The sequence below is a fragment of the Myotis daubentonii genome, chromosome 16, assembly GCF_963259705.1.
Source record: "Myotis daubentonii chromosome 16, mMyoDau2.1, whole genome shotgun sequence".
NCBI lineage: Eukaryota > Metazoa > Chordata > Mammalia > Chiroptera > Vespertilionidae > Myotis > Myotis daubentonii.
In genome coordinates this window covers 34,077,339-34,093,646 of record NC_081855.1, presented here as the reverse complement: position 1 = coordinate 34,093,646, position 16,308 = coordinate 34,077,339, and the positions used below count along the sequence as shown (strand labels likewise).

The following is a 16,308-nucleotide window of genomic DNA, read 5'->3' as shown; positions in this document are numbered from 1 at the left end:
CAGCAAAAGTGCTCATTGATGTTGATTGTGTTTTCCCCATTTTTCTCCTTCGTTCTTTTTGGGATGAACAGTGGAATTTGAACTCCGAAGGGAAATCAAGCGGCTCCAGGAATACAGGACAGCAGGCATCACCAATTTTTGTAGTAAGTACTACTTGCTATATCAGAGGCCAAATGTATTCCAAACACACAGAGGAAGTCTCTGTTTGAGGTGATGTGGTGTGTTGTTGTTTTTTAAATAAGCTTTCCTTCTTCAGAATGAGTTTTTAAACCTTTCAGTGAAGTTCCATCTATTTAATCCTTATAAATACCACTGTATTGATTATCTGAGGTAAAATAAAAGTTGCACACAAAAGAGAGGCACTGCTTTAGATTTAGGATTGTATAGCCTCTTAAAAAAAAGGATTTGTATTCTAATTTTTAGCCTCAGCCAGTTAACATTCAGTGATGCATGGTCTAATCATTCTTATTAACCAAACTTCAACTGGCTTTAGGTGCTTTGATTGAGTGTCTTGAGGTGGTGATATTAATTATATTAATAGTAGCTAACATCGCATAGAAACAGTTTACCATGCTCCAGTCCCTATGCTACCCATTTTTCCTGGATCCTGTCATTTAATTCTCATAACACTCATGAGTGAGATATTGTTATTTCCATTTAATGAAGAAGCTAAGGTTTAAAGTGATTAAAGAGCTATGTGTAGTAGAGCCAGGTCATAAGGAAAGACAGTGTATTATGGGAGTTAAGAGCTTGAGGTCTAGACTTGGACAGTGTGCGTTTGGATTCTGGCTCTCCTATTTACCAGATCTGTCATTCTGTTCCAGTTTTAATTTCCCAAGTCTCTTAGAATTAGTCTGAAGATAAATTAGAGATAATGCATGAGAATGTAGTACAGTAGCAGGCACACCATAAATCCTCCACAAATGACAGTTTCTGCTATTTTATTATTGTTGTTGGAATGATCTTTAGCATTCCCTCCTTCCTGTGGGTTGAAAGCAGTCACCCAGTACCCACAGGAAATAGCCCTATGTGTGCAAGTTTAGCTTAGTATAATCATTCTTTATTTTTAACAATGGAAATCGTTTTCAAAATAAAATTCTATGTGGAGCCCTAATCTATAAATAAGGTAAAAGTGGAACTACTTTAGTTGAAGTTTAGTGGTTCAGAACCACCAGTATGTAGAACCCAGAACCACCAGTATGTGGTGGTGCCCTTGCTCTTCATGTAAGCCCTGATGGATGTTCATGGGACTAGGGGGCTCCGTGGAACATAGTTTGAAATGCAGTGGTGTGGCATTTTGGCATCTATATACCTTTGTTAACAAGTATAAAACATCACACAACTTTTGTTTAGCCCTGGTGCATGTAAAAACTCTGATAACAGGGCTTGGTTATCTGATACTGGCTGCCTCTGGGACAGAGGGGAAAGGAACAGTACTGATCAGTGAAGGCTTGTTTTTATTTGTAATTCTGATTGCTTTTTAAGGAAGAATATTTGCTTATAGCACTTGTGTGACTGAAAAATATATAGATAGAAAAATAGAACAGGAAGCAAATATGACAATATTGAATGTTAATTACTTTTGGGGGTGGACAGATGAATCATCTTATTTTCTTTGTACTTTTTTGTTTTGGGTTTTTCCCCCCCTCAAAATTTCTTAAAGGTAAAAAAAGGAATAAAAATATTTTAATTTCTTAATATAAAAAGGGATTTTAAACTAGGAGAAATCTGCTTTGCTTTTGGAAAACTAATTGTGGAAGCAGTTTTGCAAAGAAACCAAAAAAAGACAAGCCGTTTGCTGGTCAGTTAGGAAGCCCTTCTTAGTTCTGCATTATTATTGCAGTTGTGGTTGTTTTACATCTCCAGGTGCCAGAACCTATGATCACCTTAAGAAGACGCGAGAGGAGGAGCGCCTTAAACGCACCATGCTCTCCGAAGTCCTCCAGTACATCCAGGACAGCAGTGCTTGCCAGCAGTGGCTCCGTCGGCAGGCCGACATGTGAGCACTTAGTCCAGGGTGGAGGAGCATCCTTATTGGCCTTTACACGTATTTTCAGGCATTTCCATGGGCGCCTACCCATGGTAGAGTAGCAATAATCAGGTAGCTGGAGGAATTCAGAAAATTTTAGGAGTCTCTCTCAGAAACAAGACAGTATGACAGTTTTGAGAAACATAACTGGCCTCCTACAATCCTTCTTTGCTACTTTGATTTTATTTTTTAAAATAAGTAACTTCCCTCTACCCATGTCTCCTCCCTCCCTCCCTCCATATCTATTAGTATACTTTCCATGAGAAAAGCATGTTCCTATCTTTTCCCATGAATGGTCTCCGTGATGTTCTGGGCTCAGAGCTCTTAACAAATCCAAGTGATTTCCCTCCCAGAACAGATGTCTTTTCCTGGTTAGTACAGCAGGATAACCTGTAAAACATGTGCAGTCTATCTCATTCCCTCTCTTCAAAGTAACCGGCCTGATACATGGCAGCCAGACACATGTGCTTTTGGAAACTGCCTTCCCTGGTGTGACATAAATTTAAATTCCTCTTCTTCATCGTAGTGATTCCGGCCTGAGTCCTTCCGTTTCAATGGCTTCGAATTCAGGTAATTACTTTTCAAGCTAGAGCAAGTCTTGATTGTTAAGTTTTCATTCTAGAGATTGTGTTGACCCAACAGTCCGTCCCCTGTTTTGTGGAATTGGTGCTTAGACAGAGTAATGGTAATTATGTGTTGTCCCAATTTATAAACATCAGCAAGTTTTCAGAATCTTCAAGGCCAGATAGAGACTAGCCTCAGGATTAGAGTACAGAGACAGGGAAGAATAACTCCAAAGAGGTGGTTTCTTTATTTTACCAATGTCTGTGGGCAGTTAGTTGACTGTGGTTGTATCTAACCACAGATATTGAGGTCTGTTTCAAAGGGGAGAAAATAAAGGTGTGTGTCCTATATGAGCAAAGAGGCATATTACTTGCCAGAAATGCAAGGCTTTCTTTTTAAGTTGGAGACTTAAAAAGATTCTCTCCCCCCTCCCCCCTTTCTCTCAAATAAATAAATAAATAAACAAACAAACAAACAAATAAATAAGAATGAGCTAACATGACCATGCAACATTGGTGTTTGTGTTTCTGAACCATCTGCGCTCACTGATTCTTTCTTGCTTCTTAGGCTGGTATTAGCCCTCTTCACCCCCTATATCTAGGTTGTGGAGAAGCCCTTATCCCCTTTGTTAATTTTACAAAGAAGCTTGTTTTCTAGCACAGCAAGCCTCTTAACAGTCCCTTCCCTTTCTCTCCACACCTAAATGACAACACCCATAAAACTTATATTATTCTGTCTACACTTTCTTCTGCTTAACTCAGTCTACCCATACTCAGCTTAACACTAATCTCAAATAAACTTTCAAAACAAGACCAAAAAATGTTGTACATCAAGCTTCCCATCCTGGGCAGTGTCTTCATACTTAGGTTTCTTTCTCAGGTATGTGAGTTCACCTCAGCCTCTACTTTGCCATATAATAGCTCATTGTTTCTCTCTGTGGATCTTTCCGGTAAACAGGGCTGCTTTGGAAGGAACAGATATTCCCGCACATAATAAATAACAAGGGCCTTTTGCTGGCCTAACAGTCTGCCTTTGATCTGAAGGCAAATGGTACTTGGTTAATTACCATGTTTGCCTTGTACTGCTGGCAGAGTGGCAAGGATTAGGAAATGTCTCCTGCAGAGTTGTTATTTCCATTCATCAGCTGTCAAGGCAGGTAGTGTATGACCTTTCTTAACTAGATGAGCTCTGGGCTTTAGATTTTATTTTTTAATTTCATTTTAAATTTATCTGTATTAAAAGTATTACAGATGTCCCCCTTTTTTGGGGGGACTTTAGATTTTTGAATCTCCTATTGGGTTCAGAAGAAATGGGTAGTAACTGCTATATTAAGTAGTCATATTTGATGCTCTGCTATGTGTGATTATGTGAGTATTTTATTTATTTTTAAAATATATTTTTATTGATTTCAGAGAGGAAGGGAGAAAAGAGATATGGAAACATCAATGATGAGAGAGAATCATTAATAGGCTGCCTCCTGCACGCCCCCTAGTGGGGATTGAGCCCGCAACCCAGATAGGTGTCCTGACTGGGAATCGAACCGTGACCTCCTGGTTCATAGATTGACGCTCAATCACTGAGGCCCTCCGGCCAGGCACACAAATTAGCGTTGTTATTTTCAAGTAAACATTGTGGAGCCTGTGTTGCTAATTACACTGGCGCCTAAGGGGACTGGTGGAGATTTCCTACAGCTGGCTATAATGATCTTGTGCCTAACTGGCCTGGCTGCAGTGAACTTTGTTATATTTTCCACCTGAGGACTTGTCACTTCTATGACATATATGCCCTTTTCTGTCTGTGTTTGTAGGGAGACGAAGTGCACCACCCTTGAACCTCACGGGCCTCCCTGGCACAGAGAAGCTGAACGAAAAAGAAAAGGAGGTAACAAAAAAAGGGGCGCTAGAGGAAAGAGGCTGAGAAATCATTGAATTGCCATTACAGGATCAAACCCATTTTTCTCTGCTTAGCTAACAACATGTACAGTTCCAGTCCATCCCCGAAGGCTGTGCGCTACAGAGCTAACCTCAGCAGGTTTCAAAGGACTCCTTTCCCTACCACCTTGCCCTCATTTGCCTTCTGGGAGAAGAGCACATGATGTATAAATTCAAATAATAGCAACTGTCATTTACTGAGCATTTACCATATACCCAATACTATACTGAATGCTTTAAAGTAAATGAAATTAATTTTTATAAACCTAAAATAAGATATATATGAAATGGTTACTTCCTATTAGAATGGTCACTTTGAGTTGTTCTACACTTTTTCCAACAGTATAACCATCACTTAAAAGATTTTTGGAATTGTCTCCATAGCATGTTTATAAGCAGAAAGAAAGGAAATTTTTATCATATATAGCCACACATTAATATTGATTTTAAAATGACATGATTCACTTTTCCTTTCCATTATAATCATCAGACTTGTCTTCATGTTACTTTTGGCTATTTCTAAAATTTACACCCAGCCTCAAAAGAGTCATCATCAAATGTTTTCGGCTCTACAGTCCATTCCAGAAAAGGGATTCCTCTTTTGTTCCTCAGATCAGTGTCCCATCTGCCGCTTCGTGCCATTAATTCAGGTCAGGTGGTAAAGAGGAGTCGGGGCTGGTATTAGTCTTTTATTATATCCACTAGGAATAGTAAAGATTAGTTTAGAAATATGTTATATCCAAGTATTGCTGAAAAAAGGACACAGGCCATTTGGATCAAGTATTGAATAGCCTGGAGTTTTAAGCATTTTTTATCTTTACCACAACACGGTAACCTTAGACAGCTCATTGCTGGATAATGGCAAGTAAACTGGAATGAGCCAGCTTTCTAAAATTTTAGCAGCTAAAAAAAGTGTCCTCTTTTAACAAGATCTCTATATCTCCTCTCCCTCCCAAAGTAGGAAATGTAATCACAAAAGCAGGGACCATACTAAAAATAATGTGATTCACACTTGGGAACCCAAGTATCTGCACCGCCACCCCACTGAGCCCTGTGGCTCTTCCCTGACTGGCTGTGTTGGAATGTGCTGGGCCTCTACCCCACCAACACCTGCTAAAGGCTCTCCCAGCATCACTTCCTGGCTTTCTCTTCCTGAGTGTCTCTCTTAGGGAGTATTCCCTCCAAAGAAGAGACTAAAAGGAATGTAGTCCAGCCACCCAACAGCTCCTATAAATAGTTGGAGGTTGATGTCACTTCTTAAATTTTGTTTTGTCTATACCTGCTGGATTAAATTATGAGAATGATAGATGTTAATGTTTATTAAATGTGCCATGTCTTACAGCTCTGTCAGATGGTGAGGTTGGTCCCTGGAGCCTATTTAGAATACAAATCTGCTCTACTGAACGAATGTAACAAGCAAGGAGGCTTGAGACTGGCACAGGCAAGAGCGCTCATCAAGATAGACGTGAACAAAACCCGGAAAATCTATGATTTCCTTATTCGAGAAGGACACATCACTAAAGCCTGAGGCCTTCAGGGCTTGAGACCTGAAATCACAGGTTTGGAATGTGTTGGACCAAAGGACAGTATGGATATTCTTGAGCTGAATTCTCATTGTAAAACAAGGGGAAAGAACAAAGGAAACCTTAAGCTGTAAGAATGTCTACTTCATTCTCTGCCCTGCTTTAAAACACTCTTGCTGTTGGTATTGTGCTGCAGAGTTATATGCTAGATATGCTATTATTAAACGTGAGTGGGCATTCATTCCTAGCACCTCTTGTAACTAAAACAAGAACCATAGTACCTCACGTCATGGTGTCGGTAGAAATAGAACTAAACCAGTCTTCAGTCCCATGGGTCCAGCTCAGACTCTTGTATTTGAATGGTTGGTTTTCTCATTATCTGTTTTGCCTTCAAACAATACAGACAGATTTACAGTAAGAGAAAAGTTATGGACCATGAGAAAGCTTTCTCTTTCCTTCTGAGGATTCTTTGTTTATGAGCACAAGGGAGGGAAATCTCATCATGGTCTGTCCCAAAGTGCATCTTTAATTTGAATGTCTGGTTTTGTACTTTGCAGTCTGTCTAACCTGCAGTAGACTTTTGAGGAGGTGGCATCAGATATAAAATGTCTCGGTTATTTTTAGAATTAATAGATTAAAATGTTTTGCTGCTCAATTTGTGGTGTCAAATATTCTGGTAGCTAAAGCACACTTAGGGTGCTGGATGCCTGCCTCATCATACTGCACTCTCTCTCCTAACACGTGTGTCCTGGACTCACCCTGTTCGTACCCTGGGTTTCCCAGGATACCAGGCCCCTGAGGATGGAGATGATGCAACTATCCTCCACTGTGCTTGGATTGAAACCTGAACCTTAATTTCTTAATGGGGAATGGCTAGCCTGCAATAAAAGCTACTTTTAAAACAAAAGTAAAGCAGAGTTATATATGGAACTCAGTAGATATGAGGGTGAGTAACTCCACCACATCTGAAACTTGGTCCTCAAAACTTTCTGTAGAATCAGAAGCCAAACTCAGAGTCATGGTTATCCCATTTCTAATAGAAGGAAGGTTGTATATAGAAATAACTTTAGAATCTGCACAAATTACCTCTAGTCACTGATTCTTTCAACATTCAAAATATCTAATTAAAATATTATATGCTTTGTTGGAAGTGTCTGCTCAGACTTTTTGATGTAAATATGCATGTAGCTTGCTAATAGACTTCATCTAGGAGTTTACAAGTGACAAGGAAACTCTGAGGATCTGAAGGAATTAAAATAATTAAAGACTTCAATATGTAAAAAGGGTGGCTTATGGAAATGGTCTCTTTTCTTTGCATACTCGTCTCTCTTAGGAAAATGTATTCTACTACCACTTTGTTCTCAGTTGCTTACGAAGGGATTGTGTCTTATCCCTTGAAAGGCAATTCTGGTCCCAAAAATTTGGAATGCATTGGACATCAATGTCAGGTGACATCTGTAATAATCTGAAGAGTCCTCAGTCTTGGTTAAGGAAGGCTTCCTGGGAGAGGTGAGCTTTTGGGGCAAGGATAAGATCGGGAGGAAAGAGGTAATTTCGCAGATGGAAGTGGGGGACTGTTCCAGACATAGTGGGTGGAGGGTGAGATGGAGGCATCAGAGGGAGTAAGGAAAATGGTGCCAAGAGATTTGGTTGTCTAGGACACAGGGGCAGCTGTGGTAGTTAGGAGTGGGAGGATGGTAGGACAGTTTGGTAGAAACCTTGGAATCAGTTGAACTCTGAAAAACTGATTGGGGAATCAGCAGATTTGATGAGGAAAAACAGCATAGGTGAAAATAGTGATAGAGCCGAAACCGGTTTGGCTCAGTGGATAGAGCGTCGGCCTGCGGACTGAAAGGTCCCAGGTTCGAATCCGGTCAAGGGCATGTACCTGGGTTGCGGGCATATCCCCAGTAGGAGATGTGCAGGAGGCAGCTGATCGATGTTTCTCTCTCATCGATGTTTCTAACTGTCTATCTCTCTCCCTTCCTCTCTGTAAAAAATCAATAAAATATATTTAAAAAAAGAAAAAAAAAAGAAAAGAAAATAGTGATAGAAAAATGAGGCTGTAATTTCAAATAACTGGATTTTGGAAAGTAGGGTTATTACTATTTTTGTTTTGGTAAACCCAACTTTGCAAAACTTAAGACCTAGAATCCCTAGGAGGTTTCTCAAAGATCAAGCCATATTTTAGGTGATGAGTGCTCTTGAAAGGAGTCACTAAGTCTCTACTTCGATGCACTTATAATAGAAAAGCATTTGCTAACATATTTGATATTAGCTCGATTAAGTACATTATTTTCTTCCATGTTCCTATCACCAAAGGAAGGACCTTCCTTTTACTAAAAATCAAGAACTAGCAAGAGCATTTCAGAGGATATTCCAGCCATATTAAACAGAGGTCTCAGTCCAGATCATCTCAGAGAGGAACAGTTTACTCTGAATCTCAACACGAATAAGGACTTTTTACTGTTAGGGATTTTTTTTTTAAAATATATTTTATTGATTTTTTACAGAGAGGAAGGGAGAGAGATAGAGAGTTAGAAACATCGATGAGAGAGAAACATCGATCAGCTGCCTCCTGCACATCTCCCACTGGGGATGTGCCCGCAACCCAGGTACATGCCCTTGACCGGAATCGAACCCGGGACCCTTGAGTCCGCAGGCTGACACTCTATCCACTGAGCCAAACCGGTTTCGGCCTGTTAGGGATTTTTATTGCAATCTAACATTAAAGGTTTCTGCTGACATTTTAGGCATATCTTTCCTGCCGGGGCTGGGAAGGGAGAACGAATTTCTTTCCCTGTAATGACCCTTTTCCTGTGCTTAAAGGCCGAGACTGTCTCTCTTGAGACCAACTATTGGTGGTTTATCCCTTCGTGGACTCTAGTTTTCATCCTTTAACCCATTTAAAATCTGAACTCAGTAGGTAATGAACCAGTCCTTGCTGAGAGTTAAGAACAAGCCGTCTAGTTTTTGGTAATGAAATCACCAGCTTGTGGTTAGCTAAAAGGAGACCAATGACATCAAAAGCAACAACATTCCAGTTGGTAAGTCATTCCAGCTTTAGAAATGGGGGGATGTGTAATAAAAGAACTAAAATGGCCCTGGCCTGTGTGGCTCAGGCGGTCAGAGAGTCATCCTGTACACAGAAGGGGGGCAGGTTTGATTCCTGGTCAGGGCACATACCCAGGTTGTGGGCTCATTCCCCAGCTGGGGTGCATTCAGGAGCCAACTCATAGGTGTTTCTCTCCCTCTCTAGAATCAATATTTAAAAAAAAATGAAAATGTCCAATATGAATAATCAGAGTCCCAAAATACAAAGAGAAGCTTGGAAAAAAACTTGTTTACATTAACTCCGATAACACTTTTCCCCTGGCCTCCAGGCAAGAGAGTCATATTTTGGAACATGGTTCATCCATTTTTAAGGATCTTGTGGTGGGTGCCTTCTACATACATATTTTATTATTGTTAACACAGAAAGCTTTTCCACTATTGTGTGTGCCTGGGTTTTTATGTCTAAATTTCTGAAGTTTGACTCAAGAGGTGCTGAATTGGAAGCTTGGCTTTCCTGTCCAGTGTGCTTAGACCAGGTGTGGTTAACGCTCCCCTGGTCTGCCAAGGGGGTCATCTCTGGGACAGTGGGACTCCGCCTTGCCTTGTGTAGAAGAGGTAGCTGGGCTAAGACAAAGGATTTCTCTTCACTCAGACCTAATAACCAGCCCTTCTGAGTGAAATTGAGTAGGATCTCCGAGTACAAGCAAGGCCAGAGCAGCCTGAGTAGGATAGTCATGGTCATGCTGACATAGGCATTTAATTTGGGAGTGAGAACAATAGTGAAGAGCATTTAGGGAATATTTTGGAACCTAAGCCTTTCCATGAAACATGCAGCAGGGCTGAGTGTCAGTGTGCTACTTTTGAGGTGGGGGGGAGGGTGATTGGGGGACAGGAATCATTTCTGAGAAATCTGGAAAGCCTGTTTCTAAACCGAATGGAGTTCTTCTGTTGAGTGTTTGCCTGGTGCTTTGGCTTCTATCAGATGAGATGTGCTGGGATGAAAACATGAACTGCCCTTTGAGTTGACCAACCAGGCTTCCAGTCAAGAGACCCAGGTATTTAAGGAAAGGATGAATGGCTTGCATCTGACATTAAAATGCCTTTGTCACTCTGAGTTACCTGCTTGGTATGCATTGTGTATTCGGCCCCTTCCCTGTTAAGAGGAGGAATAAGGAAGTTGATCTAAGAATGCAGAAAGTAACCCTTACATAGTTTAAAATCCCAAACTGAAGGATTCAGAAAAACTTGAATATCACCGTACATCCTTGTTTTGAAAAAATCCTGTCGTTAATCTTTGCCAGCACAGACTTGTTTTATGTCTCTCAGGACTGGGTAATTAAGTCTGATGCACTTGTATTCTACTTTGGAGCCCAGGGAATGGCATCAAACTAATTTGGTTGAATTACTCTTTCCTTCTTAACCAAGTAACACTTTTTTGTTTTCCCAGCTTGCTCAGTCCTTGGGTCTTATGTGGCAGAAAACTTCCAGGTGGGGCTTGCTAATCAACCTACCCTGGTCCAGAGTTATGTTGAACAGAAGTAGCATCTTAGAAAGTGTCAAAAGGAGAAAACCTCATCGTTTTAAGAAATCAACACTTTTTCCTAATTGAAGTGCAAATGCTGAAATGCTGTCATCTTACCACCCTTATTCAATAGTGAACTGAAAGCTAAGTGCCAACTCCTGACACTTCTAATGCATCTCTTCTCCTTGGAGAGCTGTCTGCCAAGTATACTCCCTGTTTCTGGAATTATTTGCAATGGCCTAACCTTCTTTTTTCTTCCAATAAACAATAGTAACTGATTTGGATTATCCCCTTATTATCACCCTTCATTTGGAGGATTCCTTGAAAACATAAAATACACATTAAGAAATAAAAAAATTAATGGAATCTGTGCTATGGAGCTTGATATATTTTTTAGGAGGCATTCCTTTTTAAAAAAATTTTTAAAGTTGATTTCAGAGAGGAAGGGTGAGGGAGAGGGAGATAGAAACATCAACGATGAGAATCATTGATCGGCTGCCTCCTGCACACCCCCTACTGGAGATTGGCCCACAGCCTGGGCATGTACCCTGACTGGGAATCAAACGGTGACCTCCTGGTTCATGGGTCCACGCTCCACCACTGAGCCACACCAACGGGGCTGGAGCTTGATTTTAATGTTCCCAATCAACATCCCTTATAAGAAAACGGATTTTTAAGTTGGGATAAGTGTCTGATATTTATATTTCAGTTTCCAATGGTAGGATGTCTAACATGAAAAGGGCAATTTTCAGGGTAATTTAACAGGTTTAAAAAAATTATTTAAAGGAAGTGAAAAGTTCAGAAATACCATGAACAGACACTAATTCCCCAAGTACCAGGGACCTTAGAGATGGGGGATGGGGAGGCTGATTTGAGTTTTGGTAGAGGAGGAGAGGGCAGCAGTGTTCCCTTGGGAATTTGTTGTCTGCTTTGGAGAGGTGGAAGAGATTTTCATATAGTATCCTGTTAGGAGCCTCTTTTTAACCATGGTCAAGCTGCAGCAGAAAAAGCCACCGTACTAGAGGCAGGAGCCAGAGCCCTTATTTTTTGCCTAAAGGAGAGCACTTTGATGTTTTTACCAAAGGACATTTATCTAATCGCTAGCCACAGGTAGGAGGTGACAGCAACGTCAACCTTACCTGGTAACCTGACACTCCCCCGCCCCCACCACACATACAAGAAAATCTTTGCTTGGTTTTGGGTTTACATGGGTTCAGATTCAGGACAGCTGTCAGATCTAAGTCAGCATAGTTTTAACTTCATGATGCAAACCAAAACCCTTTTGAGAGCAACATCTCCCAGAGTGCCTTCCACCCCCAGCAACTGCAAAAAAGAAGGCGTCTGCTGCAGAGAAGAGTGGCTATAGATGTCATTGCATCTACCAGATCCAAGCTGTGACCTGGCTCAGAGTTTTAGAGTTAAAAATAACCATGGCTTAAAGTCCGGGGTAAAAAGTAAACTGTTGGGTCTCCATGGAAACTAGGAGAAGGAAAGGCAAGCCATGAATTTCCAGCAGATGGGGCAAGGTGGGGTGGATATAGGGGCCTGGGAGCTCCCTCTGGTGAAAGCAGATACCCCTGATTAGCATGCAGGATGTAGCCAGACATTGTTCCAGGGCTCTGGAGACACTTTTGGGATGTTTATAGCAATAATATACACATCTTGGGGTGGAGGGGAATCATTTGAGGTGTCTTAACTTGCTGTAACACAGATTTGCTACAATTTGGCAAAGCAGAGCAGATGAGCAATGCAGTAGTTTAGATGTTGCCTCCTAAACCATGCGGGAACCTCGTGGACTACCTACCCGCATTCATATTCCACTCTTTCATTTGCATAGAGAGTTTGAGTGGTAGCAATTTCTAACTAGAGGGGAAGTATATAGGCTCTTGGACTGACATGGGCGTTTACTCCCTTTCAGTAGGACCAGGTTTTTTCCCCTCTGGTGTAGGAGAGTATGCAAAGTGGCATTAATTACCTAGGATGCCCTTAAAAGTTTGGTCTCTTACCATTGCTGGTATTGTTTCTACCAGAGACGACTAACTCATGGGGGAAATAGTTCTTCATTTCCCCTTTCTTTAAAAACAATTTGTAAAGAATACATGAATACATCCTAGTTGTAAGTTTTTTAAAACCCCTCTCTTTTCCTTTTTACGTTAAGAGTTTATATACTTTCTTGTTCACCAGCACAACACTGGAAAGACCTGAGTGCTAATGCTTGTTCTGCTCCATAATAATAATACAACCTTGAGCGAGTTTCTCAACCCTTTGGTGTAAAGCGTGCTTGATAATACTTCCTGACGGGGTTTGACGAAGATTAAATGGCATAAGGTATATTAACCACCCTTTCTTCCCATGGGACCTTTGATATTTTCATTTAACCCCAGCCAGGTATAAGCAAGCACTTGGTTTTCCTGTACCACACAATTCACATCATGGTAAAGTCTCACAGAGGGGACACGAAAATCTGAAAGACACAGAGCAAATGTTAAAACAGGCAGATGTGCATTTTCAAGGATCTTATTTACATTGGAATTCTCATCTCTGCATCATCGCCACAGCCCCAGGGTTGAATGAAGGGCAGAAAATTTCAGAGACAGATACATACTAAATGACCTAGTTATCCTAGACATATTGTAATAGTCTCTTATACAATGCCTTGCCCAAGAAGCTTGCAGTCAGGTTACAAAACTATGTCACTATGTAAAGAAAACTAAAAAAAATCATGCATAGTAAAAAGAACAAAGCTGTTGTTTGTTAAGTAGTAAAATTATGGGTGATGCATTTGCACACCCTCTCTGGTAATGTGACACTTGCATATTAATGGAAAATAAATTTTATGAGAATTATAAATACTCTAAAAATAGAAGTTTAAAATATTTTACATTAATAAAATTTAGTCCTTATGATAGCTATATGAGGTACTATATTACATCTTATAAAACAGCCTTAGCCAATTTCTGTAGTAGATGAAATGTATTTGGGGACTTCTATCTCCTAGTTCTTTTATCTTTTTCACATTTATAGTTTCCTCCCAAATACCTGGTGTCCTGTGTCCCTTTCAAATGTGCCAAAGGACAATAGTTTAAAGACTGACTTCTCTGGAGGAACGCCATATTGCATTTTAGTTGGAAATGGATGGCATATATTCTGGAATTACAGACATGAGCAAGCAGGGGCTTGGGACACCTGTGACCAACAGGACCTGATGGTAAACTTCGGTCGTCTGAGGAGCCTGATCACAGCTGTTCCCCAATTCTGACAGATCTATCAAAGCTGCGGTCAATTTGTTAACCAGAGGCAGTGATACAAATGGAAGATGCAGCTCTTCTTTCTCAGGGACCCATAAAGGTCTGATGAATCTAAGGAGCCTAAGCAATTAAGGAGAATATTTTTGGAAAGGCAGAAATCAGAAGCCAAGCAGAGTAGCAGTTTCCACCCTCTACTTACTGTGTCTGATCAGATCAGCTCTCATGTTGGGTAGCAGCTGCATCACTCTAAAACGCTTATTTAGATACAGTCAGGAGCCCCCACACCTCCCGAGGCGTAGACAAGTCATACTCTTGTAGCAGATGACCTCTGAGATGTTTCTATAAAGATCGTTAACACCTATAAAGATACCTATTTCTAGTCAAGTAATTGCTATCCAGAAAGGTGGCCACTAGCCTCATGTGGCTATTGAAATTTAAATGGATTAAAATGAATTTAAATTGCTGTGGCCAGGTAGCTCAGTTGGTTAAAGCGTCATTCCAATACGCTAAGTTTGCAGGTTAGATCAGGGCACATACAAGAATCAACCAGTGAATGAATGCATAGAGAAGTAGAACAACAAATCTCTCCCTAAAATCGATAAGTAAGCTTTTAAAATTAAAAATACAGTCACAGCCCACGTTTCAAGTGCTCAAAGGCCGCATGAGGCTAGGGGATTCTGTACTGGGCCGTGCAAATACATAACATTTCTATCACAGAAAGAATCTTTATATCACAGAAAGTTCTGTTGGACTGTGCTGGTTTAGAAAATAATACCTTCAAGTTGCTTGCTTTTTTTTTTTTTTTCCTTCCTTTTTGGTAGAGGCACATAGAAGCCTACACGTCCCCTGTGAAGGTATGAAGCACCTCCCTACCCACAGGCCTATGTGTAGTCACTAAGTGATCATGCTGAATTCAGCACTTTGTCCTACTTTCCTTAATCTCTAGATCTTTCTACGTGCCTCACACTGAACACAGTCTATGTCAGTCCTCCCCCCGCCCCCTCTTCACTGATGAAGATATGATTCTTCATGGTAGGCTCAGTTCCTATAATCCATGAACATGCCCGGCTCCTCCTCACTAACTAGAGCTGTTCTGGAAACCTGCCTCCTGGGTAACAACCTTAATTCCAGAGGGATGCATCTATTTGTGCTGCTGAGTCACTGAATTGACTGAAGGAAAGACGGAGGAAGGGGAAGAAAGAAAGGAGAGAGGCATACAATGGCTTCTCTAGAGATTTTGCTATTTTGGTACTGGCATGTCAAAAGTCACTAGATGAATTGATGGTGGAGTAGCTTAGTGCTGGGAAGATGCCTTTCCCAGGCAAGATTTGAACTAGTGTTTTATCCTGAATCAGAGTTTCCTTCTCTCACACAAAAAGATTAGTTTTGCCTCATTTTTAAAAAATATATATTTTTATTGATTTAAGAGAGGAAGGGAGAGGAAGAGAGAGACTGAAGTATCAGTGATGAGAGAGAATCCTGGATTGGCTGCCTCCTGCACACCCCATACTGGGGATTGAGCCTGAATCCCGGGCATGTGCCCCTGACCGGAATGGAACCTGGGACCTTTTGGTCCGCAGGCTGACGCTCTATCCACTGAGCCAAACCGGCTAGGGCCTAGTTTTAAGGCTTTGATTCTCTATTTATGAAGGCAAAATAAACAAATCCCTCCATCCCAGAACTTTTTGGCTCCCCTAAGATGAACACGAAAATGCTTTTGATGTTCTGTTGTTGTCTGGAAGTAGAACTTTTAGATATTCCTGCACCCAGGGGGAGACTCCGAGTCCCCCTGGGAATGAGGACGAGCATGAAAAAGCCTCAAAGCTTTTTGGTTGAAGATGCTGGGAGATGTGAACGCAGTACCCGATTTTACTTCCTTCGTCAATCCCTCCCCCGAACCTGTGACTGTTGATTGACTTCAGCAGTTCCGACGCCAAAGCTTTACCGCGACGAGGAGCTGTATCTGCTGCGCAAAGGGCGGGGCGTGGAGTCAGGACTCAGGTGTCTGACTCACGGAGCCCCGAGGAAGTCGTCTCTACTCCCCTCACCTGCCAGGGCAGGGTTGTGCTGGAAAAAGTCTGTTTTGCATCTACTCATGTTACAGATGGGCCAACCTACTAGTAAAAAGAAAAGAAAGGAAGACCCTCAGAGAGAGCAAATAAGCCCTCAACGAATCTGCATATTCAGCCTGGGCTCCGTAGACCCTACACCCCACCTCGGAGGCACGGGCTTAGTGTGGATGGGGGTTTGGAGACTCAGATATCACCCGTGTTCCCGGTGGTGGGTTGGCGACCACGGGGCAGGCAAAGGATCGCCGCATCTATGGCTACTTTTGTGTCTCGGACAATACAGCCCCCGCAGTTACTGGAAACCGCCCACACCTGCCCAAGCAGAAGTCACCCAACAGTTGCTACGAGATTTTCCCTTCACTCTTCAG

The 16,308-nt window shown here is 41.4% G+C and overlaps 1 protein-coding gene across 3 annotated transcripts in view; it reads left to right on the top strand.

Moving 5' to 3' along the window:
- TADA2A (transcriptional adaptor 2A) overlaps nucleotides 1-7,333 on the top strand; it is a 44,243-nt gene extending 36,910 nt beyond the window's left edge. For all 3 annotated transcript variants that reach the window (XM_059669707.1, XM_059669704.1, XM_059669706.1), the window contains 5 exons: nucleotides 72-143; nucleotides 1,867-1,999; nucleotides 2,556-2,599; nucleotides 4,401-4,474; nucleotides 5,867-7,333. In XM_059669707.1, coding sequence (XP_059525690.1) covers nucleotides 72-143; nucleotides 1,867-1,999; nucleotides 2,556-2,599; nucleotides 4,401-4,474; nucleotides 5,867-6,052 — 509 coding nt within the window. In that variant the 3' untranslated portion in view covers nucleotides 6,053-7,333. The remainder of the gene's footprint in view (nucleotides 1-71; nucleotides 144-1,866; nucleotides 2,000-2,555; nucleotides 2,600-4,400; nucleotides 4,475-5,866) is intronic.
- Nucleotides 7,334-16,308: the final 8,975 nt, after the last annotated feature.